At 37.9% G+C, this 25,281-nt stretch overlaps 1 protein-coding gene across 3 annotated transcripts in view; it reads right to left on the reverse strand.

The window, feature by feature from the left end:
• Positions 1-3,287: 3,287 nt before the first annotated feature.
• PPP2R5E (protein phosphatase 2 regulatory subunit B'epsilon) overlaps positions 3,288-25,281 on the reverse strand; it is a 73,845-nt gene continuing 51,851 nt past the window's right edge. For all 3 annotated transcript variants that reach the window (XM_033062448.1, XM_033062449.1, XM_033062450.2), the window contains 11 exons: positions 23,202-23,303; positions 20,591-20,683; positions 16,483-16,613; positions 16,339-16,398; positions 15,611-15,719; positions 14,572-14,625; positions 14,425-14,475; positions 13,473-13,592; positions 12,256-12,383; positions 10,373-10,474; positions 3,288-7,743 (listed from right to left, as the gene is read on the reverse strand). In XM_033062448.1, the coding sequence (XP_032918339.1) occupies positions 7,644-7,743; positions 10,373-10,474; positions 12,256-12,383; positions 13,473-13,592; positions 14,425-14,475; positions 14,572-14,625; positions 15,611-15,719; positions 16,339-16,398; positions 16,483-16,613; positions 20,591-20,683; positions 23,202-23,303 (1,050 nt within the window). In that variant the 3' untranslated portion in view covers positions 3,288-7,643. The remainder of the gene's footprint in view (positions 7,744-10,372; positions 10,475-12,255; positions 12,384-13,472; positions 13,593-14,424; positions 14,476-14,571; positions 14,626-15,610; positions 15,720-16,338; positions 16,399-16,482; positions 16,614-20,590; positions 20,684-23,201; positions 23,304-25,281) is intronic.

Here is a 25,281-nt window from a genome sequence, read left to right on the forward strand (position 1 = left end):
TACTGAAACCAGGGTGAATTCTGGGCACACCTGATTCCTGCTGAAGTGTTCTCCTGCACCTGAATGCCAGGGCTCCTTCTTGGTTTAGTCAAGTCTGAAGAACTGGATGTAAACCAGGGGGATCTTTGTTACCAGAGTGTATTTAAACTGCAGAGAAAGTCACTAACACACACCCAGTGCAAGGAAACCAGATGAAAAGTTCAGGGGAAACAAAGAAGCTGAAAAAGTTGAAAGTTGAGGGACTAAAATTCCTTGGGACAAGCAGCCACCTCTGCTCTCCCAAATTCAGACAAAAAACTACAAGCAAGCAAGAGCTCTTGCACGTACTTGGCCTGTCTAAGCTGCATTAGGAGAAGAATCCAAGAGAAGAATCCAGAATGTGCAGCTTGTGAGTTTTGGATCTTTGCAGATATTGTTCAGAGGACTTTTTACAATCATGTGTAGTGAGAGGGGGAATGGCTTCAAACTGATGGAGGGCAGGGCTAGACAGGATATTGGGAAGAAATTCTTTACTGTGAGGGTGGTGAGCCCTGGCACAGGCTGCCCACAGAAGCTGTGGCTGCCCCAACCCTGGGAGTGTCCAAGCCAGGCTGCACGGGGCTTGGAACAACCTGATCTGGTGGAAGGACCTCTAAAGAAATCCCATTTCTTTAGCTGACCACATGGAGAGGCATTTGCTTGAAAAAGCCTGAAATGCCCCGTGGTCTGTAGTTATGTTCCCCTTGCAACAATCTCAACTAGAACAGCACATTTTGATTAAATTCAGCCCATTACAAGTCCTTACACTTGTGTTTGCAGAACCTAGGGCAGCACAGGAGAAAGAGGGGCTGGGGGCACCACATTGCAGTGAGAAATATTCTTTTCTTTGTACTCCTGAGTAATTTTTGTCTGGCCAGAGCTGATGTTTGCAATGTGCATAACCACTCACTGTGACAATTATTGTCTGATGAGTGTCATGGAGAGAAAATAGCAATAATATCCCCTTGTGCTTGTGAAATAGTCTGTGGACTAACAAACTAATTACCTCTGTCTGAATTATACTTTTCCTTTCTCTAGAAATCAAGAGTGTCCTTTGCCAAGGTGCAGTTTACTCCAAGATCTGGCACCTGCAGACTTGAGCCTGGTGCCTCCAAGATGCCTGAAATGGAAGATTATGTAATGCAGATGCCCATATTGGTTAGAGACAGTTAAATAAATATACAGTGATTTTCCACTCATGCACATCACAGACATTGACAAATATCTAAAAAAGTAGGGGAGTTGCTGCATAGCCTTTGGGATGACAGATGAGCATAAGCTGTAACCCTGCTCAGTACACTTTGCAGAATTAGTATTAAAACCTAAATCTGAGCTGGATCATTTGTCCAGTTTGCTCACACAGCTCAACCACGTGTGCTGAAGGTTGAAAAGGCAAAGATTCAAACCTGACTCGAGCCTGCTCAGCTCACAAAAGGTTTGCAGGTAACCTCTGCCCTCACTGCTGGAGGGCTGCACAAATCCTTGGGCAAACACAAGGTCTTTCCTTCCTGGCTGTCAGAGCCTTTCTGCCCCAGCTGCTGCTGCTGTGGCTGGGGCTCCAGGAATGCTCACTGCTGGGTCACTGCTTCCTCTGTCAGGGAAATGCAGAGGCTTCATACACAAGGAAAAGCTTGCAAAGTAAGAATTTTGACAAGATTCAGGTGGTGCAAAGAATATTCCTTTCTCATTCTCTATTTGGAAGCCCTTCCCAGATCCAGGGATCTGGATCCAGGTTCCCAGACACTTTCAAGCATGTATCCAAGTATGAACCACTGTATAAAAAGCAGACATTTCTTTAAATGCATCCCAAGCTTTCCATCCTTCCCGAGTGACTCTGACCTTTCACACCTTCAGTGATTTCAAGGGGGGATAATACTGAATAGACAAGATGGACAGGGGGAAAACAAAACCAACCAAACATAAATACAGTGTGAGATAAAGTTTTTGTATGATCATTTTTCATGTCACAGAAACTCCCAGAAGAGCCTGTGGTCACTGCTCACAGTGGGCTAGTACACTTGCTTTCAAGGTATTCACTAACAAATTCATATGTTTGTTTCAGCTCCAGCTCCAGTGTTTAATCTTTAAAACGACAGAACATAATTTGAGACGTTGTATCATTGTCCAGTTTAACTCCCAAGCTATTCCTTCACAGTACACTGAGGAACTAATTACTGCAGCCTTGGGAACAGCCTTTATCTGCACACAGAACTATTTTCATACACTATTGTGATCTGAAGTCTTCACTTAATGTAAGACAAACCAGGCATTCTGCTGCTGTATGAGAAACCAAAACGACCCTGAGAAGGAAAGAACAAGATGAAAAATTAGCAAAGCAATTATCATTACTGAAAGCAGAATCTAATTTAAGTTTTTAATTCCAATCCTGTAAAGGTTGATTTCTAACTTGCAAGTAAGAAGACAAATCCTACCCTGGAGGCCAACTTACTGCATGTTCTCTTTTTTTTATAACTTCTTTAGAAAATACTTGCCTTGCAACAAGAAAGTAAAAAGACATGAAGTTGTTAAGTGATCTGAATATTGTCTTACAAGTATTTAAAGAGATTTGTAATAATGAGGTCTTCTAACAAAATCAGGCAAGATCCAACTGTTTAAAATTAAAGCTGAGGGGAAAAAATTGAAAGAATTAAGGATTAGACTATTGGAACAAATAATGTAAAAAAACTTATTTAAAAATCTGATGTTTAATAAATATTTTCTCATTTTATTGAACAGCCAGCTCTCCTACACTGCTGCTGAAGCTGTTCACCTGCAGTGCCCCTATCCATGGCTCTCTCCAGAGGGTCTCCCCATGTATGTGACCATCTCCAGCCTTTCCCTTCACCTCCAAATTGCAAAGCAGAACAGCACGAGGACTCAAACACGAGAATGCTGCCATAGAGGTACAAAGTCCTTCACCAGCTGCAAAGTGTAAGGCTCAGAGGGTTCCCAAAGAACACCGTGTGGCTTTAATGCCTCTTTTCTGCACCCTGACCTCCCTCACAGGGGGTTCTTTGAGGTGCAAGGATACTCACCATCACCAGAGGACCTCTGAAAAAAATTACTGAAAAACTAGTGTTTAACTATGGCAATTCTGGCTGAAACTTAAATTACCACCTCATTGCTTCGTTTTTCGGGGTATTTTTCTCCAGACAAGAGTCCTTACATTTGATACATGCAGATGGGTACCTGATTGCTGCAAGTTCACTGCTGAAAAGGCTGATCAAGTTTAGACAGGAGGAGGGGAAAAAAAAGCCAAGCACCTGGAAAACACTTCATTGCTTCTTTATTTAGATGCGCCCACAGTACAGAGCCTCTTGAGCATGTGCAAAAGAGGAAGGTAACACATTTATAGCTGGGAGCACCATTGAGTTTGAGTTTCTTTGATACCATTTTTAAGAAAGTAAACTGTTTCCAAAGAATGACATTTGAATCCAAGAGTTTAAGACCTGCTTGTACTTTATCCAGAGGTGGAAGATATTTTTATTATTACTTGGATGTAGAGTAGAAGACATTTTCACAGTCTGGTTGGACCAGTCTATATATTTTCATATGCACCTTTTAATATATATAAAAAAGTTTCGTTTTTCCCCCCTACCCATAGATAGTTAGATGCACCTAAGTTTAAAAACAGTAATGGGACCAGAGCATTCCTATGGGGAAAAATGAACTTTTGCTGCCCTCTCCTGCTTAAACAATGAAATGCTAAAATATTAAGATCTATGAATCTAATGCTAACCTTGAAACAAAAAGCATGACAGGCCATTCGCTATACTACAATCAAAAATAGGACAACAACAAGAAATGTACTGGTACTATTTATATTTGAAAACTCCTCATGGCTCCATGAGGTTATGAATACAACATATTTACAGCAGGTGATCCAAGTAACAAAAACTCTTACTCGGAGAGGTCGTGATAAAAAGCGCACGTTTCTGTGGACGGGAAGCAACACTTGGATAAAAGTTTTCAACCAAAAGTAGTTCCATTCTGTCTCAAGATGCTGTTTCATCAAGTTCAAAATGGAAAACTGGGCTACATAAAATCTGCTGTACATACCAACTAGGAAAAATTAATTCATGGCTCACTCCAGAGCTGCTAAGGGAAGCACATGAGCCAAATTAAAAAAGCTACAAGTAAATAAAAACATTCTTCAACCTTGAGCTTCATCACCTTTGTCTTCTTTAAGGGCAGCTGCTTTGGGGTAGTGGTGTCACACAATTAAGAAACAAGGGCATCTTTGTTTTCAAAGACAGAGCTAAAAGGAAGTTAGGTTAGTTTTACTTGGAGGGAGAAGAATCTCATCTTTCCCACTCCTCACAAAACAATGAGGAGCTTTTTACAGCTCCTAATATATTTTCTTTTCTATCGAGTGAGAGAGCCTAAGGCTGCACTTACGCACACATAGTGTAAGTACAGCTGCTGCCTTTCTTACTGAAGCAATTCTTGGCTCCAACATCCTCGACTTTTCCACATATGAGAACAGATAAAAAAATAAATTAAACCCTTTTACTTACGCTAACAAAACCAAGATTAAATTTACTGTAACCCTGCTAGCGAACGCTCCAATGGCATTAGAACACTTTTATTTAAAGCATTCCAACCTTTGGAAGAAAGACAAAAAACACTCGAAAGCAACAAAAGGAAAACAGCAAGGGGGACGTGCAAGATGAAGAAAGCAACGTGTGGTCAATTCAGAGTGTATGAGAGGAACTTTACTTGTACAGTTGTTACATCCCCATGACCCAACGCCCTCGCAGCTCCTTCCTGTGAGCACAGTGCTCAACCCTTCCCAGAGACCAATGTGGCCCAGGACACGCAGGACCACCCCACGCCTGCCGGACGAGCAGTCACCAACAACATGGACACAAACAAAGGTGGCTTGTGGAACTCAAGAAGCAAAGAGAAGCAGAATTTCTGACGCACTGATCACACTCGGGCCCAGGGGCTGCCTTCCTCTTGTTCCTCCTGCAGCTCCAGCGGGAGCCCCGTGGGGCCAGATTCTGGATCCTGGCAGCAGGTGCTTCTTCAGGTGCATCACCCAGCCTTTAGAGTCAAGTGACTTCACAACAGCACATCATCTCCTTCTCCTTAAAGGAACATTCCTTCTCAGAAGTGATAAATCGTCTACAAACGTCAGACACTCCCCGCTGTCCCCGCGGCAGAGGCCACGAAATATTGCAACCCACCAGGTTCTCCTCAGTTTTGTATGATCAATAGCAGAATGACATGGCAAAACCAAAAATAGATATGAACAAACAACACTCACCTAAACTCTAAGTACAGGACAAGGTGCTTTTTCTAATTTCACATTGTTGTGTTTTACTCCACCAGGTGAAAAACATGAAGCTTTATTCCTCCATTCTTTCTCAGTTTTTCACAATGGAACACAGTCTTTGAGCATGAGTTTGAGTCCACCCTCTTGTACTGTGAGTGATCATTTCACAGAGAAATCACACCAGGAAGTTTTTTTCTTTTGGTAACAGAAATAAAAGACTGTCAAAATCAATGGGCTAAGGGACATGATTTGTTATAAATTTATTTAATCTTCAGTATTTCAGCTTGCACCTTTGCTTCAGCACTTTAAAATAAAATGTTTCAACTATGACAGTAACTGCCTAATTTACATTGCGTCCCAGTCAATGTTCTTAAAAGCTCATAATAATCCCATAAAATCATGTTGTGTTTGGTGTTGCATATGACTAGTTCCACTTTTTTTTTTTCCCCAGAATTAACAGTGTCAAGTTCTTACAAAACCTTGAGTTTACAACATTTGTGTGTGCAGACCCAGGAGTACAAACTGTGACCTGATAATCCTGAAACAGTCAGTAGTCTAGGAGGGAATTCTTTTTTTACCTTTTTTCTGTGCCTGAAAACAAGAAAACTTCAAATTCTACTGTATATTTAAATGGTAGGAAGAAAAATATACAAGCTTGTATTTATACTGTATTTCTATCAATGGCAACAGGTCATAAATTCATGTTTGCAACTATCACAAAGACTCATGAACACCAATTCATTTTTATACTGTAAATACTGCTGGATTGATGGTTTAGGATTATCAATTCACTGTTGTCATATCAATAACAGTTCAAAAGCATCCTGGAGAAAAATCCTGAAACACATACCTTCCGGTATAGAATAATGCAACTGCATTAGCTAAATATATACTGTACATAAGTCTTATCAGCATTTTACCTACCAAAGATGTAAGATTCCACTTTCAAATACAAAGCAGATAGCCAATAATGTATATTTATAATACAGCCCTCTTCTTTGTTTTTGTTTTTTTTTTTTCCTCTTTTGTTTTAAACAATTTGGTCACAATGCACCTTTGATATAAAAGCATTTTAAACTTTATTATTAATACTCAGAACATTAGGATTTCCAGAATCTTTTTTTTTTTTTTTTTCAGTAGCATTTGTAGAACCACTTTTGGTAACAAATACAGTAGTTAGGAATGAGCATCCAGATGAGAATGCAGAAGTGTATTATCCAGAATCCTTTCCAGCTAAGACCACAGGGCTGGTACTGTGATGAGTAATAGTACTAGAACCACAAAAACACTAGAGTATGTTTCTTAGAGGCTACATCCTCTTTTGCTGGAACACTTTATAAATACATATTAAAAAGTAAGGCAACAACTCCAAACTGTCCAAACTGCTATCTCGACTCAATTTCCAATTAAATCCATGACCACTGGAGATACATTTCATGTTTGTGTTGTTTAGCATGTGTCTTTGTTCTTTCTGAATGGTCCAATAAGAACATACTGCAATAATTTAGCAATTGGTGTTTCTAAACCAATTCTGGTACTTGTGTCCAATGCTGCATCACTAATACTGGTTAGGTACTGAAGTCCAGGGTGTTACCACTGCCCTTTTCTTTTTCCAAGGATTGTGGACACGAATTTGGATTTGCAATAAATAGGTGCACGAATCCAAAGCTCCCTTTCCTACAATGTTTATCACCTACTTGTTTTTTAATTCCTAATGTTCAAATTAAGGAAGCACCAGAGACAGCCTGGTACTAAAAAATGCTCACACCAGTAAACAAAACTTTTATTCAGGACCAATGTTTTTCATGGCCCTGATCTGAATGGACATTCAACTTATGAAGATATGCAAAAGGAAAAGAAAGTCAAATTACAGTAAAGTTATCCAGAGAAGGAGGATGTTACACAAACTCATAAGGAAATGACAGTCTTTTTTCTCTTTTACTATAAATACACGTAACAGTTTAGCAGAAAGACAAGCTAAATTTTAAGATTGTTCACATTTGAAAGTTGTATTATACTCTCTGCTAACGATAAATAAGGAACAGGTCCTGACAATGGAATCTGACATTGCAATTTTCATCAACAGATCTTTGAAGACTGGTTTTAAAGAAGGGTTAAAACAATGATTATGTTTGCAAAGTTCTGAGAAGTCCATCTGTTGTCCAAACTTTGGATTAAAGTCCTTATTTTTTTCCTTTACTTAGAGACAGGTATATACAGTGCTGTTGTAATAATGAAACAAATGTGAAATCTACTGTAAAGTTGCACAATACAGAAAACTGTTGCTCCATCTTCTACTACATAAATGTGTGACTCCACAGGTTAATAATGCTGTTTTGTTTTTTTGTTAAGTTGGGATTATTCCATCACGTCTAAGACCTCTCTTTAATTCCAAATCCTCCAGTTTTTTCCACAGTTCTTCACGTTCTTTCTCTTTCTTCTTCTCACTGACAGATGAAATAAAACAAAGAGTTAGCAGGAGAGAAGACTATAATATTTGTTAAAAAACATGTAGTTGACATTAAATAGCTGCACTAATTTTCTTGAACACAACTGTAATTTCCTAATATATTATTTAACTTTTTAAATATTTTTTCCTTGTTGTTGCCTACATAAATATAACTAAACAAAGCAGTATGAGAAGAGCATAAAATGTAAGCTGAGCAAAGTGACAGTGTTCATAGACACTAATTTGCAATGAGGAATTACAAAAATGCAGTGGACTTTTACTACAGATCTGTCAAAACTATAAAAAAAACAGTTTGAACTAAGTTATGTCATTATTTTTATGTTTGCTTAAGATATACATAATCTTCTAAATCACAGCAACTTTCTGGAAAGCATTCCCTGATTCTTTTAGAATCACTATTTTTACTTACATTGACTGCTGGCTTCCCTATAGCTTAGGCACCAACCAAGGCAAAGTTCAACCTACAAGATGTGCATTTTGTTCAGTGAGTTACTCTTTTTCCACACCAAATTCCTGCAAGATCTATGTAGCATTTGCTTTAACAACAGACTTCAGTGGCTGATTTGAGAAAATTAAACAGCAAACCTAACATTTACTTTACCTGCATTGTTTGCTTTCTAAATTTCCTGTCTCTGCCACAGCACACTGTGAATAAATTTCCTTGAGACTGCAAGGCACAAAATACTTTCAAATTCTATGACATCACCTTGCAGGTTTAGATGAAATGGATATCTAACAATGACAGATACACAGATTCTCTACCAGTCACTTTACAGAAGTCTTGAGAAGTTTTTCAATAGATTAGAAATATTCCTACACAGTCTGATTCAACATACCAACATCTCATTTGTTTGGAATTTTGATTTCCCAAAAGGATTTTAAACATATAAAAAAATACAAAACAACAAACAATAACAAACAATTTTCAGATAAATCCCTGCAGAACAGTAAAGCAAAAAAAGAGCCTATTGTTACTAGAAAGTATTTGAATTCAAATACACGAATAAGGGAAATAGCCTTACATTTTCAGGCTACTTACCAATATTTATCTTCTAATCATTAGGAAATACATGCCTGCTTACCTAAAGGTCTATTAGAGGATGATCACCTCATCCAACTTGCCTATTTGATCTAGCCTAGTCATTAATATTGAAGGTATTTCTCCTCAAGCCTTAAGTGGTATCAAAGCTATCCTTTTGAAATGTAGTTTTATTAAGATGCTGAAGATTTTCTGAAAACATTAAGGTAAATATCCTGGTTTATGCATTCAGATTTTAAAATTCTAAGAAGTAAATAAAAATGGTGAAATAGTTAGCACCAGCCTTGTCAGCAGGTGCAAAAGAAATTCTTTGTGCAGTTCAGCCACTAAACTTTCCCCATTATCCACACAGGGGACACACCACTGCAGTGTCTGGTCCTGTTCAGAGCAGAATTTCTCATCTTCAGGGGCAAAGGGCAACCACAAATTGATTCAGGTCACTAAGCTGCCTTAGTGAATAACTGGATTAGATGAGCAGTCCTAAAACTCTCTGCATTTTATCTAGGAAACCACACAGTTTGTCTGAGCTGCACTTTGAGATTGGCACTTACTTATCAATACATATCAAGAACATCCGAGTTCTTAGTTTAAGTGCATCTTTAAACAAGTCTCTAGAAGTAAAATACCATATTAATGAACTAGCCTGTTATGTGCAGATCTTTTGGGCTATAAAACAAAGTGGAATGAAAGGTCAGTGTAACTCCAGTCACACAAGTCAAAAAAACAACAGCCAAGAGACTTTCAAGGTTGGACTGCCCTAAAAAATCTCTGCTGACATGGAGTGCCCTCTGCATTGCTTGGGGGAATCCTGAGTTGCAGCCAGGGATGACTTAATTGATGTTGCAAACTGTTCAAAGTTTCTGAAATTTGCTTCTTTTGTTCACCTAATCTTTGCATAAGGTGAAACTTTTTTGAGAAAAGATACTGCAGTGTAATGGAGAAATAAAGATCAGGGAAAATAGAAGAAGAGACAAGAAGCCACTAGAGTTGAACTAATGCCTCTATGAATGATGTATTTAATGGATCCTGCATAGTGAAAGATATATATAAAATATTTAATAAAATATATCTGACAGATACAGCAGGATCTCTGAATAAGAAATAAAAAGCTGAGAGATGCCACTCTGCTTTAAGACCTCATCCAGCCTACAAACAGCAGTTTGGAAAATCAAATCTTAGGGGTGGTCCCTCATGTCTCTTTCCAAACCTCAATGTAACTTCTTTTTTTTTAAAAGTCTTTAAGCAAAGAGTTACCTTTAAACCCTTGTTTTCCTTTTATTATTGAAGATCTTGATACTCTTAAATGTTTTGGAATGGGCAGTCAAAAAGGAATTGCATGAGGAATGTGGATTCCCAAGCAATGCAATGGATACTGTATTTAATAAAGGCTAAAGAACAACCTGCACACAAATTCACATCCCTGCAATGAGAAGCCTAATGAGCAGCCAAGGGCAAAAATGGAGCAGTGTCTACTTTGTCTGAGATTCTGCAACTGCACCTGAGTGTAAGGGGAGAACTAAACTGCAGGCCATGTGCACAGCTGACAAAAAAAAGCTTTAAAAGTTACCGCTGACGATCTGACTTGTAAGTGGCTGTCAGCTCGTCAAACATGGTGCTGTTCATCTCCATAAATGCCTTCAACACATTGTAGACTAAAGCCACAATAGCCCTGTGAAACATGGAAGAAGAAAGAAATCCATTAGTTTCAGGTGAAATCAAATGTGAAATAAAAAGCGTCTTCTCTTCCCAGCCTTTCTGTGACCAATTCTGTTCCTGCAAGTATGGTTATGTAAATTCCTCGATTTCAGTGAAACTCCTTTTGATTAACATACCTAAAGGTGAGAATCAGCTTTCATGTCCCTACTGACTACTGAAAGGGAGCAGGCCAAAACTCCAGGGTAAAAGGCAACAACAGAAAGCTATTACACATAACTACAGTCTCTTCTCTCATGCTGTGGAGCAATTCTGAATGCAACTTCAGAGATTCAAATCATCAATGCTGGCAGAAGGAACAGAATTCAAACACAAAATGAAAGTGATTCATATTTCCTTATGACTCTTCTATGAAGCTGAATATTCAGTGCATCTATGCAAAATACAAAGCTGTATTGCAAGAGTGATTTCCTTGTGCTCATACAGTTCATATTCATTTTCCCTTTCACAGTTCCTGATTCACTACTCTGGCTGCCATATTCAGACCCAGGGCTGCTGAAGAAGCAGCTCCTCAGCCAGGAGGCAGTGAATCAACAGCACAAGTGCCAGGAACCTTTGGAGCTAATCCTTACAGCACACAAACTATGTATGTGCCATCTCCCACGCACCCCTGTCTCCCTCTACTCTTTAAATAAACTTTCTTTTTTGTTGTCTGCATGAATTTTTTTTTATAAATATAAAAATTCATTTAATATGTCCTTTATTTTAGATGTGTGTTTAAAACTGTCTCATGTAACAAAATTTCTATGGGTATGAAAACTCTGAACTGTGGCACTGGAATATTCTCATTACCAGAAGCATCCCAGTGCATAATATAAAAGTTGGAGATTGGTAATGGGAGTGCTGTGCCATGGAAAGTGTCCTTTTTGACCTGCTTTCCAGCAGCACTAGATTTGTCATGTAAGCACACAAACTTGAGAGTTTGACTAGGTACAGAACAAAAAGACCAATGTCTGAAAAGATGAAACATTTTACAGTAAGGTCTCAAAGCAACTGGGACCTGAACATAGCACAGCTCATTAGAAATACTGGGTTTACTAAATGCTAATCATCTTGACTTAGAAAAACTTTCCAACTAAAATATAGGATATATGTCATCTAACTGTGGCAAAATTTTTCATTAAAACACTTTTTATTCTGCAATTCAGTTTAAAATGAAATTGCCTAATTATCATGATATCAATATAAATTAACTGCTCAATTATTGTCATAGAGAACAGCTGTATTTAAATAAATTTGGAAAAAACAACCTAAGAATATACTGTCTGTATGTTTAATGGATGTTTAAAAAAATGCCAACACCAAAGGTCTCCCAGAGGTATCAGTTGGTGATACAGCCACAAAGCTTTATTAATGTCAAGTGATATTCTTCTAGACAATTTACAATCAGGCTTAAGAGTCAACCCATTTATAAAAAAACTGCGTAGGAGAAACACTTGATGAGCAACATTTTTCCTTCAATAACAATGTAACATTTAATTTCTTCTTTTTTTCCTACTCTTGAGAAGGCCTATTTTTATCCCACAAGGTAGTGATTTTTGTACACATACCAGTTAATTAAAAACACTGAGACAAGCTCAAGTGCAGACTAATATATACTGGCATTAACAGAGTTGCACTTGCTCAGAGCAGCTTTGAGTCTGCATCTCTCCCATTCACATGTTCTTCAGCAGACATTCCCTAATTTTATCAGTGGGATGTCAAATGCTAAAATAAAGTGTAAATGCATAAACTTACGGATTCCAGTGCTCTTTAGAAATCCTGTAAAGGCTGGAAAACATGATGGGAAGTATAACATTTGAGTTCTCCTCTATCAAACTCATGATGTATTCGTTATTCCAATAATACAGCGCTCTTTCAGCCACCTTTGAGTCAAAGAAATAAAATGTTAACAGGAATTCAGAGACTTGTAATTTTGTGATTTCCCGAAGGAAAAACAAATCACAGAGAAACTCCACAAAGAGGAGCTAATAAGAGTCATTAGTTTTGGAATTAAATTCAAATCAGTAGCATAACATACATTAATGGAATTAAGTTCCTATCCTGTAGCTCTGATCCCACAGCACCCCCTCTATTTCCTGAGCAATGTGTTATTGCTCACTGAAGACTGGATGCAGACACAGCATCAGTGCTGCAGTTGAGGAGGGGAAAGAAGAGCAAAGACTTCCCATCACCCTCTCCCTCAAAATCAGGAAGAGTGCAGCTGGAAAAAAACCCAGCATCATTGGGATAGCTGAGGAAGGAAACAGAGAAAAGCCTAGTAGCTGGGCCAAGAGAGGAGAAATCTTTACTGTGGGGAAGGTACCAAGGACAGTAATTACACTGGAGAGGAGCTGGGGGTTGGGAAGGAGGATGCTGATCTGAATTATGATTTAAAAGAAGATGTAGTCCAAGGAAGAGCTGAAAAGTCACATCTGTCTTTGTGCCAGGACAGATCACCAGGCTTAATTCGGAGACACTACAGGCCATGAACTCTATATCCTCTTCACACATCCATTTACATCCCATTCATTCCCCTTCCTCCCATTATACAATGTGATTAGAACAAGTTACAGTTTGTGTCACCTCTAACCAGACACATGGTTACATGGTTAGAAGGAAGCAAGTCAGAAAACAAGAATTGCACAACACTGCACCATAGCAAGGGAGCAAAGCCATCCTCCCTGATCTCCAGGGCCAGCACCTGTCACTCACAGTTAGAAGGGCTCAAAGTCTGCTTGGACACAGCTTAAGGATTTGTGAGGGGCTCAGAAGGACAAGTTCTGTGCTGTAACCCCAAACACCTCCAACAAGTTATTCATGGAGCTCAGACCTAACCTTCCACCCCAATGTACCCTCTTCAACAGAAGACAAGTGTTTAAAAAAATAACATAAAATAATATTTACATCTGGGGGAGTTATGTTTGAAACTAAGACTATATTTTCCTATACAAACAATAACCTCTACCACTGACCTGAAAATGAGGGCTAGAGACACACTTGGCAATTTGTTTAAACAAGGGTTCCTGGATTTTGACAAATTGTGATGGTTCAATTACATCCAAGATTTCCTCCAGCTCTCCTAGGAACATGACCTAAAGACAAAAAAGAAAGCATTGAATATAAAACCTCCAAATCCTCTTGTTCTGCAGAATGCTGGTAACCTTCAAATTCTACTGCTTCAGGAAGAAATGGAAACCTCACTAGCTCAGTGAGACCCTCTCTCAAAAAATGTAATCAGTTCTATGTTGGCAGCTTTTGGATTCAGTCCCTTAAAACAAGGACAAGTTTCTTTTTCAAGTGCTGCATTTAAAGTATTTTGAATTCAGAATTGCACCAGTACATACATCCAATGAATACCTTGTCTCATACAAAGATCTGAACAACTAAAGCTTAAACCTTAATAACTAAGGAGATTCTCCTAATTTTACTTCATTTTTGAGAGCAATATTCAAAGTAACAGTTCTGCTGTGTCACAAAACCTCATTAGAGAAACTCTGATTTGCATCTGAAACAAAAATGCTCGTGCTTAACTGCATCTTCTACATGTTTAGTAGGTAAACACCACCTAGAGTATCTTTCATCCCCACTGGAAAAATACTGCTGTCAGATATAAACAATTTCAAGTGTGACAGACTTTTCCAACCTATCCTCAACTATGTTTATTTTCTCCTTTCTAAAAAATTCTCAGCAGAAGTACCAGGACTTATTTTATGAATAGAAACCAGAGCTAGCAAACTTTTCACAGTAAAACTGTTCAAAAAAACTAGAATTACAGTATTGAAAAATCATCTACAATACATAATACCAAGATTCACCACAGCATGTGCTATCAACCACAAATTATTTCAAGATTCCCTGCTTATTATGCTTTAGAGTAAAATAACTCTTTCTTTATTTTTTTTTTAATCCTAGCATAACACTTACCTCTTTCTGACTGCAGGTTTTTGGCCAGAATTTCATTAAACCTCTAATGACCTAAATTAGAAGGAAAAGAAATTAGATTTTTTACATTTCTCTCCACAGGGTAAGTCATTCATATTTTTAAAAAAAAATTATGAAAGAAATATTTACCGGTTCTGTGAGTGAAGGGTCTTTCTCCAGAAACTGTACTATGCAATACGCCAGCTGTGAAGAGGCAAGAATTTATTAAAAAAAAAAAAAAAAAATTTAGAGCATTTCTACAAAGAAACCACAAAACCCCAACTTTTTAAAAAAGAGACATTTAAAGCAAGATGCTATTCAGCTGTCTCAAACTACATCCAAATTTAGATTGAGATGCACAGTTTGCACTGTGAAAATCCATTCAAAGTTCAGTTTATAAGAAACAAGAGGACACTTTACAAGAACAATTAGACTGACAAAGTAGCATATAAAAATCAGAACAACTTGGAATTCTAAATACAGTCATACAAGCAATGTTTTGAAGCTTCTGCTACTCTCTTAAACTGCATCTTTTTACTAATTTTATACAGCAAAGTCGTGAGAATTCTTGCAAGATGAGTCGACACAGCTAAAACCTGGAATAACATACTTAGAAAGCAGAGCTTTATCACCATAAGAAATATTGCACTAACTGAAAATCAGAAAGAAAGGTAACAGGTAGCAGTTATCAGAGGGAAAATTACATCATGTAAGCTGGAGGTATAAAAAGATGTACGAGAGCATAAATGCAGTATTAAGGAATCCATGAGGGAGAATATGAAATGAAAAAATGGGGATATTAGTATTCAGAAGGTTGCCAGGGCGAAGAAGAGCCTTGACAGCACAAGACTAAGGAAACCCAAACATCCTCTTGGGGGAGAGAATGGGAAAGGCAAACTTGTGAAAATGAGAAAAGAGCAGAGAGGAAAACCTAGAGAGAGTTTAACTACTAAATAAAATTTCCAAAATATTACAGATGTATGTTATGCTTTCAATTATCTAATCAGAACAGAAGCTAGATGTTTGTCATACAAAGGATACTGAATTAATTTTGCAAAAATCTATTGTATTTTTTCCACATATAAAATTTTTCCCCACTTTATATGTACATGTAATTAAATTTAAAAAGCAACCTTAAAAAATATGCATATAATTCTTACTCGATAGAAAATATTTTCATAATTTCTACCTGTGCATGGAAGAGTGATAAACTCCTGACAGTGTGTAAAGGGATCAGCACCTTCACCAGAAACTGTTTATGCTCTGCCTTGAGAGGTAAAGCAAAACCATTGATAATACTGGAAATTAGAGAAGAAATATTTGTTAGTGTCATCATCACAGAGAGCAATACTGAGGTCTGAACAAGCACTTTCTAGATTAAAATATATTTAGCAGTCATCACCTGTTTACAAATAGCACTTGTAAACAGGTGCTGACTTTGGTCCTGCTTTATATTAGCAGGGCACTACATATCTAGGTAGCAATCCAGCTCCCATTAGGAATAATCACAAAAACAGCTGCACAATCCTGCTGCCAAACAGATAAAGACCTTGTCTATGTGGTCTGTAAATTCATGTAAGCAAGGTGGTCTCAAGTAATTAACCTACCAAAATTAGATTCACTCAAAACATTCACTCTGCTAAGTGTGCTCAGAAGAAAATAATCCTCCAGCATGTAAGGAGTATTTAATGCACTCATACACATAAAATCAATCCAACACTTTGGCTGCAGCTTCCATGTAGTTATATATTCTTGGCAAAGATGTGACAGAGATTTGCACATGGGCTTAAAGATGAGCATGTGCACACATCTGTTTTCAGAATCAGGGATTATCATAATACTTTTTCCGAACCTGACACTATCCTGACGTGTCCACAAGGGAAGTCTGAGTTAGATAATAAATAAAGACTTATTTACCTTCCTAAAATTTCCAACAGTTCAGCTACGCCATTGAAGTGTTCAGTTTCATAAACAAATCTAAAAAAAGAAAAGTTAAATATAAGTGATATATCAGTTTCCCAAAGCATTCATCAGTGAAAAGCACCTTCTTCCACAACTTACCGTAGAAAAATATTATTAATCTGTTTTCGGATAAATGCTCTAAGACCCAGGAACTTGCCATAAATTCTGTGCAAGACTGTTTTTAGGTAGTCTCGTTCTCGAGGGTCTTCACTGTCAAACAGTTCCAACAGCTGTGTTTAAAGGAAAAAGAGAACTGAAACAGGAGACATTTGACAAGTAGGGCACACAGACTTCAGTACAAAACTGAATTCATGAGAACACATAAATGAAAGAATGTGACATCCATGGCACCCAAAGAGTAGATATCCAGTATTAATAATCTGCTGGAATCTCAGTACAACATCACAAAACTCAGAATAAATTTGTGATTAACTAGCTTCAAAATGCTGCCTTCCTTCTCCCCAAAAATAAATATGATAAGACAGTTTGACTTTTACCATCCACCATTCCCTGACTCTGCAGAACCAGAAGATCCTCATTTGATCTAGTACTTTGTTCTCACAACACTGTGTCAAGGTCACATTTTTCTAATTGCTTGTAATTTATATGATGAGCTCTTAAGCCTTCCTAGTGATTGTGTGGCCTTCACACTGTGGAAAGAGTCAACAGGGAAGTCATGCCAGCACTGGATCTGCTGTTACAGGATCTCCACCAATTGCCATAGATCAAAAGCATCAGAGAGAATTAATCCTTCACTTTGAACAAAATGGTGATTTCATTATCAATGCTGATTAAAAAAACCAAAACAAAAGAATGAACAAAGAAAGAAAAAAAAACCAACAACAGAAAACCCACATTTACTAAGTAGCTCTTAAATAAATAAACAGCAAAATGGTTATGTGAGACTCAGTCAAGAGACAAGGTATTTTGGTGTCTAGTATTGTACAAAATATATCCCAAACACTGACACCTGAAGCTACATGAAATGAGCAGCAGGAATATCAACTGCAGATCTTTGTTTTGTTCCCCTTGAATCCCCTGCCACAAAAGTATGAGCTTTCCCTTGGCCACCTTCTTCGTTTTTTTGTGACACCACAATATTGGCTGTTCTGAGGATGTGAAGAATCAATTCAGAGGTAAACTTTACCTAAAAGCAAAAAGCACAACCAACTGCCACAAATGTGCAGAAAACAGGGAATTTTAGGTAATTTGTAGTAATCATAAGCAACCAGTATCTGTCTTGCATGAAAAAAACAGCAACTGTCAAGCAGTACCTATCTTGCAAGAGAAATAAAGATAGTTTGTCAAACAGGTCTTGCAAATGGGTGAGATGCTGTCAGAAAATCATTACAGGAGTGGCAGGAAACAAAATTATCTTAGATTCACAAACAGATAAATTATAAATACCTATTACAAGTAGATATGTCAGTGTGTGCATGCTACACCTGATCTCTGTTAAACTGCCACACAACTTTGAGCAGGTGAAAAATGCTAGGAAAAATAGGATTAAAAGTTGTTAGGCTGTCTGGGATTTTGCTTTCTAACATCCAGGTCTAGGACTGATGCACACATTGTTCCTCCTTGCTTTGAACATTTCTGCAGCTTGCAATGACACCTCACTGTATTTTCCTTGCAGCAAGAATCTGTGGTGGGAATTTCATGAGGGAAGTACAAGGTTTGTCAGCTGCCCTCCAGAGGTTATAAACACATTGCTTTGTTCAATTAGTTCTGGATTTAAATAAATAGTCACCTCATCCTTCCCCAAATAGCACATTGCAGCCTAAGACAGCAAACAGCTGGAAGCACTTAGGTTTTTAGTTTTCTTACTGGATTGAAAAGTATTTATATTTGAGTTCTCTTATGCAGATCCTCTGTGGAAACACTGCTAAACTAAGACTCAGTCTCTCATTTAAAAAATAAATAAATAAGACAATTATTTTTCTATGTCCAATTTGTTATTAGGTTTCAACAATAAAATCTTATTTTTATGGATAAGCTGCAAGACTTCCATAATTTATGTTGACTATTCTAAACATACATAGAAAAGGGAAATTAATTTTCCAAAATAGCAACCCACATAACACAGAGACTTGTGGATATATTTGAATAGTATGTCTCTTAGCAACCACTGCCAACCATTTCAAACTGTACATAAGCAGGATTTAGAAATGAACAGCTACACTGGTAAATACAGTATTTTATTAAAACATACAGCTGAAAGCCAGAAACACAGCTATACTTAAAAAAAAAAAAAAATCTAAAGCAAGTAAACAAGCAAAAAGTTTGAGAAAAGTCCATTAAAAAAAAACCTGGAACTTTTTAATATACTTTTTTCATACAGGCATCCTTACTGCCAAGAAACACTTCATTAAAATTTTAAAAAAAATTAAAAACTAATTTTGAGGAAAACCTGATTCCAAATACTCCAAATGTCCCAGGTGTGTTGCCAGTGTCACAAGACACCAAAATGCTCAATATTCTTAAGTCCCAAATTGCTCTCCTGTGTAAGGGGTCTCAGTTGTAGATACTCAGGAGTTACTCCTGACACACAACAAACACAACAGGAAATGGAAGGGCACCCCAGTTCCTATAGTTCACCACGAAGGATTTATACACATGCAAATAAATCTACTTTCTTGTATATGTATATATGGCTGAATAGATTTTTTTAATAGAAAAATGTGAATTTTAAATTGACACACTGTGCACAGGAACATAAAAATGTGCATCACCAAACCACATGGCAAGAACATAGAAATCCTTAGAACTCCTTTGACCTCTTAATTGTCATGTTTTCTGATAAGAAGGTTCTGATAAGTATCTCTTACAGTAGGTACTATTCTTCCATTTGGCAGATTTAATGAAAACCACGATTTAAAAAAAAAAAAAATTAAATCTTTGGTTTACACCCATTCCCCTGTGCCAAACTGACAGTTTTGAATGTCTTAAAAGGGTGTGAGTGGGATGTTGCCAGTCATGACCAAGTTCAGCAGCACACAACAGGAGCATCTAAGAATTATTCTTACTAGATTTTGAAGGAGAACACTTGCATTCATCCTAATGCAATCCTGCTCTATCTAATCAAACTAAAACTAGCCTGGAAAAACCTGTCAGGAGTCATTTATCATGCATATTCTTTTATCTCCAGCAGGTACTGGATGAACACATTGGTGCATTTCCTTGACAAATCAGTACTGAGAGGAACAAAAAGGAAACTACCAGAGATTTGATCCAGATGAAAAATGCTCTTAATGTTTAGGAGATGGATATAATAAAAATGTAAGTATATCCTATTGCTTTTTTAGGACAAAGAAAGTCTTGTGATACTGAGAAGGAAACTGAATTCCCTTCTTTGAAGCTTTGAATGTAAGGACAGAAATTGTTCTTTTCACTAAATTTTTCAGGTATTCTTCATCCAAACAACATACATGAACAGTAAAAGCACAACTTCTATTGCCTGAGCAGTACAGGGAAAAATAAAAGCTCCATGAGTGCTGAGGGGCAAGAGAAGGGTCTTCAGAAATGCTGAGCATCTCCTGCCAGCTTTAGTTGGTTTTTCATTCAAGTGTCAGCCTGCAAGGAACTCCCTTTTCTAACTAAACAGGAATCTTTCTAAATTCCCCTGATTTCAAAAGCAAGCTACAGACAGTATCAAGCAGAAAGTTCTTTCTGACTTTGCAGTTATACAAAAACTCACCAATGGAAAAGAAAACCCAAGACAGGCCTATTCTCAAATCTGAAGACAGAAAAATGTATGAATGGAGTACCCTGGTTTATCCCAGAAAACAACTTCCTTCAACCACCTCTGTTTGTATAAACAATACTAAGACACATTCAAACTGGTGTTTAAGTAGTCTCTCTAGATAGAGAGAACAGCATTTTGAGACTACTTGGTAGCAAACTTTTCATTTCTCAACAGTTACTGTTTCAGTTCTGTCTCAAAACCAGTAAGTCAAATATTTTGATTGAGGTATTGAAACTGGATCCAAACCATCTATTTTATGTATCTATAGCAACAGAGATTGACATATAAACACACACACCTTTTTGCACTACCTCCATAGATTGAAAACTTTCATTTCAGATGCTGGTTTAGCCTTTTTCTGTTGCAAATGAAGTTACACTTCCAAATTCTAAACAAAATCCTTTAAAGGATTTTTTTTTTTCAAAAGCGACACCAAGCCTTAAAGAAAACACACCAGCTTACCTGCAATACAAATTTCTGATCTATGTACTTTTTGGCAATGCTGGGCTGAAATTCTTGGCTTTCCAAAAATCGTATGAAAAACTCATATACAAGCTGCAAAAGAAAAAATAAACAAAACACAGGTTTATTTTATGACTTCATTATGCTTTTTTAATATTTTCAGTATTTCCCTAAGTTATTTTGTTAGAAGATTAAATGCTTATTTTTCCACAGTACAAAGGGTTTAAAAAAAGGGTTAAAAACATATTTTTCTCCTTTATTGAATTGCCACCTTTTAGTTAAAATTAATTACATGATCTTATTCAGCTGCCCTTGCTTATTTAACTCCAGTCAAAGACATTTCATCACCAAGAACAGGCACTGCCATCTTGTAATGCTTGTTATCATCTTGTAAAGCTTCCCAGAGTAATTGGGAAGCACATTTCAACTGCCCTCTGAACTGCTGAAGTCACATCAAATACAGACATTACAGTTCTGAAGGGGTTGGCAAAACAGTTGGAAATATTTAAATTAAATTAGAAACTGCTTAGAGTAGTGTTCTAGTACAACTTGAAACAGGAGAAGAATACAAACCAGAATTTATTCAGAAGTTCCTCATTTACTGTAAAGATTAGCCTCAGGGCTGGAGAAAATCTGCTTATTTTCATGCAATTCCATCTCAACCTACACTCTTCAGTGGGACAGCAAGACTTTTCATTCAGTGCAGAAAAGGAAGAGTATAAAACCCAGGGAACAAGGAAATGAAGTGAAACAGAGACTGCTGTGGCCTCTTAAGACAGCAACTCTGATCTGTCACTGGTAATGAGCTACCAGCCACCCATTCTCTTTGCAGAACCTTTTCATAAAGAGCAGTCATTGAAAATTTTCTCTTTTTTTGTCTTTAGTGAGTATGAATATTGATACTGAAAGGAGAAAGGAAGCTTAAAAATTACATTTTAACATAATTTTAAACTTTTCCATGAACAGCAATATGCTGCAAAACTGCTGCTGCTACTTTATAACAGCATTCTCTGACTTCTGAAAGGAAGCAATAGGAAATCAAAAAGCAGGAGAGAGGTTTAGAAAAAAAGTGACAGCTTACATAACACCAACATTAAATCATAAGGAAATCAATTCCATCGACTTTTCACAAATGCTTTGGTGAATTTCTTCTTGACAATGGTAAGTCATCCACTGGATGAGAAATTCCATCATTTCCATGCAAGTAATGACTTTTTGAACTACAGCACCAGTGTCACTGAATGTGCTGTTTCCAGGCAGGCACAGCTCCTCAGAGCTGCCTTGACGTTTTGAAGAGTCTTATTTTTTGTGAAATTTAAATATAAATGAGGGATGAACCTACATTTCAACAGATTCTGAATTAGAGAGCACAAAAGAGTGAAGCAAACCAAGTGAAGCACAATCACAGGATTGTGCATGCAACTGTAAAATAAAACCCTCATTTCAGGCTAAGATCAATTTTGCTCCTTTGCTCACAAAAACTCTCAAACTCCACAAACTTACTCAGGCAAACTTCTTGTAAATTTACCAGTGGTGTGAGTCATTATCCTGACTAACACAGGATCTTCATCTCTATTTTCTATAAAAGAATTTACTGCATCAGCATCAATGATGTTTTGTCCAGTTCAGTTTATGTTCTTCATTCAAAATCACAGAGCAATGGAATGGTTTGGGTTGGAAAGGACCTTAAAGATCCCCTCATTTCACCCTGCCATGGTAGGAACATTTCCAAGACCAGGTTGCTCATCCAAGCAGGGCTTCATCCAATCCAGCCTTCAACACTCCCAGGGATGGGGCAGCCACAGCTTCTCTGTGCCAGGGCCTCACCATCCTCACAAGTCAAGAACTTCTTAATAAAATGTAATCTGAATCTCCCCTTGTCCTATCACTACCTGACTGTGTAAAAAGTCACTGGAAGGCTGCAATGATGTTTCCCTGGAGCATTCCCCAGGATGAAGGCTCCTATGCCCACAGGACAGGTGCTCCAGCCCTCTGATCATCTCTGCACCCTCCTTCTGATCATCTTTTCACTCTTCTCTCTGGATCCACAATTTTCTTGTGCCAGTAACTTCAGACCTGCATGCAGTGTTATTCCACATGGGGGTCTCAAATTCCTTGTTTTGACAACTGGAATTCAGAGGAAGGGATGCTACCCAGTGAGCTTGAATCCTGCTACAAATACCTGGGAGCAAACCTTGACTCCAGGAGAGGAAGGAGTACTTAGATAGGGATGCAGCTTCTCATTCATTTTTCTGATCAGCTGCCAACACTAGTGCAGTTTCATATGAATATTAACCACCCTCAATAAACAAAACTGCCAGCAGTGTCATCCTCACAATGCCCATGCTGAAGTTGTTGAAAAACACTTCTGCATCAAAGCAGTTGGGAAAGCAAAAATTTTTAAATCAGTGAAGGAAAACAGGAATATGAGGGACACCATCAATATAATTTTGAAAGAAAGCTTTAACATTTTGCAAATATCATTAAGTTTTCTCCCAGAGAACTAGTTCTGATTCATAGGTTAAAAAAAAGCTGAGAAAAAAAAAAAGCTGAGAGAGTTATTAGATACACTAAACAATGACAAGAACTTCTGAGGTAAATAATCAAAAACCTGTAAATGCGGCCACGATGCCTCCAAGGTGGGCTCATCTTCTTCTGGATCAAATTCATTGCTGTCACTAGGTGGGAGAGTTCTGAAGATATTGCAAGATACCTGAAAAGGCAAAGAAAGCAGGATGAGACCCATTCTTCCAAGAGGTAATAGATTTCAGGGTTCTGTATATCTGCACTTGCTCTATCCTCCATCACTTTTCCTGCTGTCAGACAAGGATCTTTAGCAATGGCACAGCGCTAAGGAACCTGTCACTTTACAAACCTGCCACCAGCCTTGGCTTTTCTCCTTTTCTCTGATACCCCAGCATTATCCAGTCTGGCACAATGTTCCAGAGGAGCCCACCAACATGGGATTGACAATCCTGATGGCATCAATGGGAGCCAGCACTGCTTAGGAGTTGTAGGAAATACCATCAATGTGTATTTATAAGTGTTGTCATACAGCACTTGGTTATTTTTGTCTGTACAGAGAAACATTAATGATTAAGGTCTCATCTGTCAGCACTTGTTAGGAGTTGCCAGTGCTACTCACACATTACTGGACACCTCATGCCAAGTACAAAACTTGGTAATAAATGAAAGTAAATAATAGTATTTGCTCAACACTTAGCCTACATTTTATTTCATGGCTGGCTCACTTTGCCTAATCTTATTTAGAGGCACTTTGGTGAGACTGCCTGGCTTTGTGAGGTTCATGCTATCAGCAAAGACTGAGGCAGAGAGCTTTGCTGGGTTAATTAGAGTGCTGAATGGAGCGTACAGCTTATTATGCAGCAAATCTGATAAACTGCAAACATGCTATAGGGCCTCTCTGCACTTGGAAGGTGATGATGTGCCTTCCTTGCACTCTGCTGCTACGCATTTGACCCATCCCTAAGCTGGTTAATCAAACAGCTGGGAAAAGCAGCATGTTATCCCCTAATCTATACATGACCCCTTCATAGTAGTTCAGACAAACTAAGCTATTTAAGACACAAAACTAGTATGTTCTTCAGCATCCTTGTTTGTTTTTCCAGCTTCTTTGCTCCTGTAAATGTTTTAGTCTGTAAGGCATATTTTCAGTATGTTGGCAACACAGTGAGAAAGGGCACTTTAAAGCCCACAGTTTAAATACAATCCAAATACTGATAAAACCAGATTTAAATAGGGTGAAGTTTTAGAATTTGCAGGACAAACACAACAGATTCAGGCACTGCATAAACAGAAAGATGAAAGAGGTAAGAGCAGGAAAGCACACCGGTGCACCCGAGTGAGGGATGTTCACTGAACACAGAGAGCGAGCAAGGCAAACCAGGGAGCACAGAAAACAAAAGGCCACACTGGTTTGTGCTGGGACTTGTCCCTTCCTGCCACAAGAGGGTGTGTGCCACTGCAGTTCCAGTCCTGCAGGCTCTACAGAAGCCCCAGTCTGTAAAGCTCAGCATCGCTTTCAGCCTGGAGAGACACAGACTCACTCCAGCCTGTGCTGATGGGTGCTGAACTCCTCCTGCCTGTTCCCACACCAGCCAAGTGACTGCCAGCATTCTCCAGGAGATCTTCTCCTTCCTCCTTTCAGCCTCTTCCTCAACTCATTCACTTCTCTCAAGAGCCCCTTCACAAAGAAACATTTCTAATCTCATGAGGGGTCAAATAACTATTCCAGGAATACACACACGTTACAGTTTGTCTTTCCTCAAGGATTTCTGAGCTCTTCCTTCTACTATCCCTGATACGAAAATGCAGGGAGAGGAGTGATCAGAATTAGCATGACAGAGTTTCTATGGTACAACACAAAAGAGTAGACAGCCCAAAGAATTCCCAAGTAAAAAGTGGGAAATGTACCTTGAATCCAAACATCTGGTATTCTAAAATAGTTACTCAAACATTTTTTGTTAATGCTTCCCAGTAAAAAATTCCAACTCTTTCAGGATTTGGACCAAAATAAGAAACTAAGAAAACCAAAGTCAGTTTGGTTTTTTTTTTTCCTTTTCTGCTTTAAATTTCATTTGAAACAAAAAAAAAAAAATTCTGCAAATTCAACTACACATATATTGTTAAAACTTGTACCTACAGATCATTCATCAGCTGTTTTGTTTAGA

This window comes from Catharus ustulatus, chromosome 6, assembly GCF_009819885.2.
Source record: "Catharus ustulatus isolate bCatUst1 chromosome 6, bCatUst1.pri.v2, whole genome shotgun sequence".
NCBI classification, from domain to species: domain Eukaryota; kingdom Metazoa; phylum Chordata; class Aves; order Passeriformes; family Turdidae; genus Catharus; species Catharus ustulatus.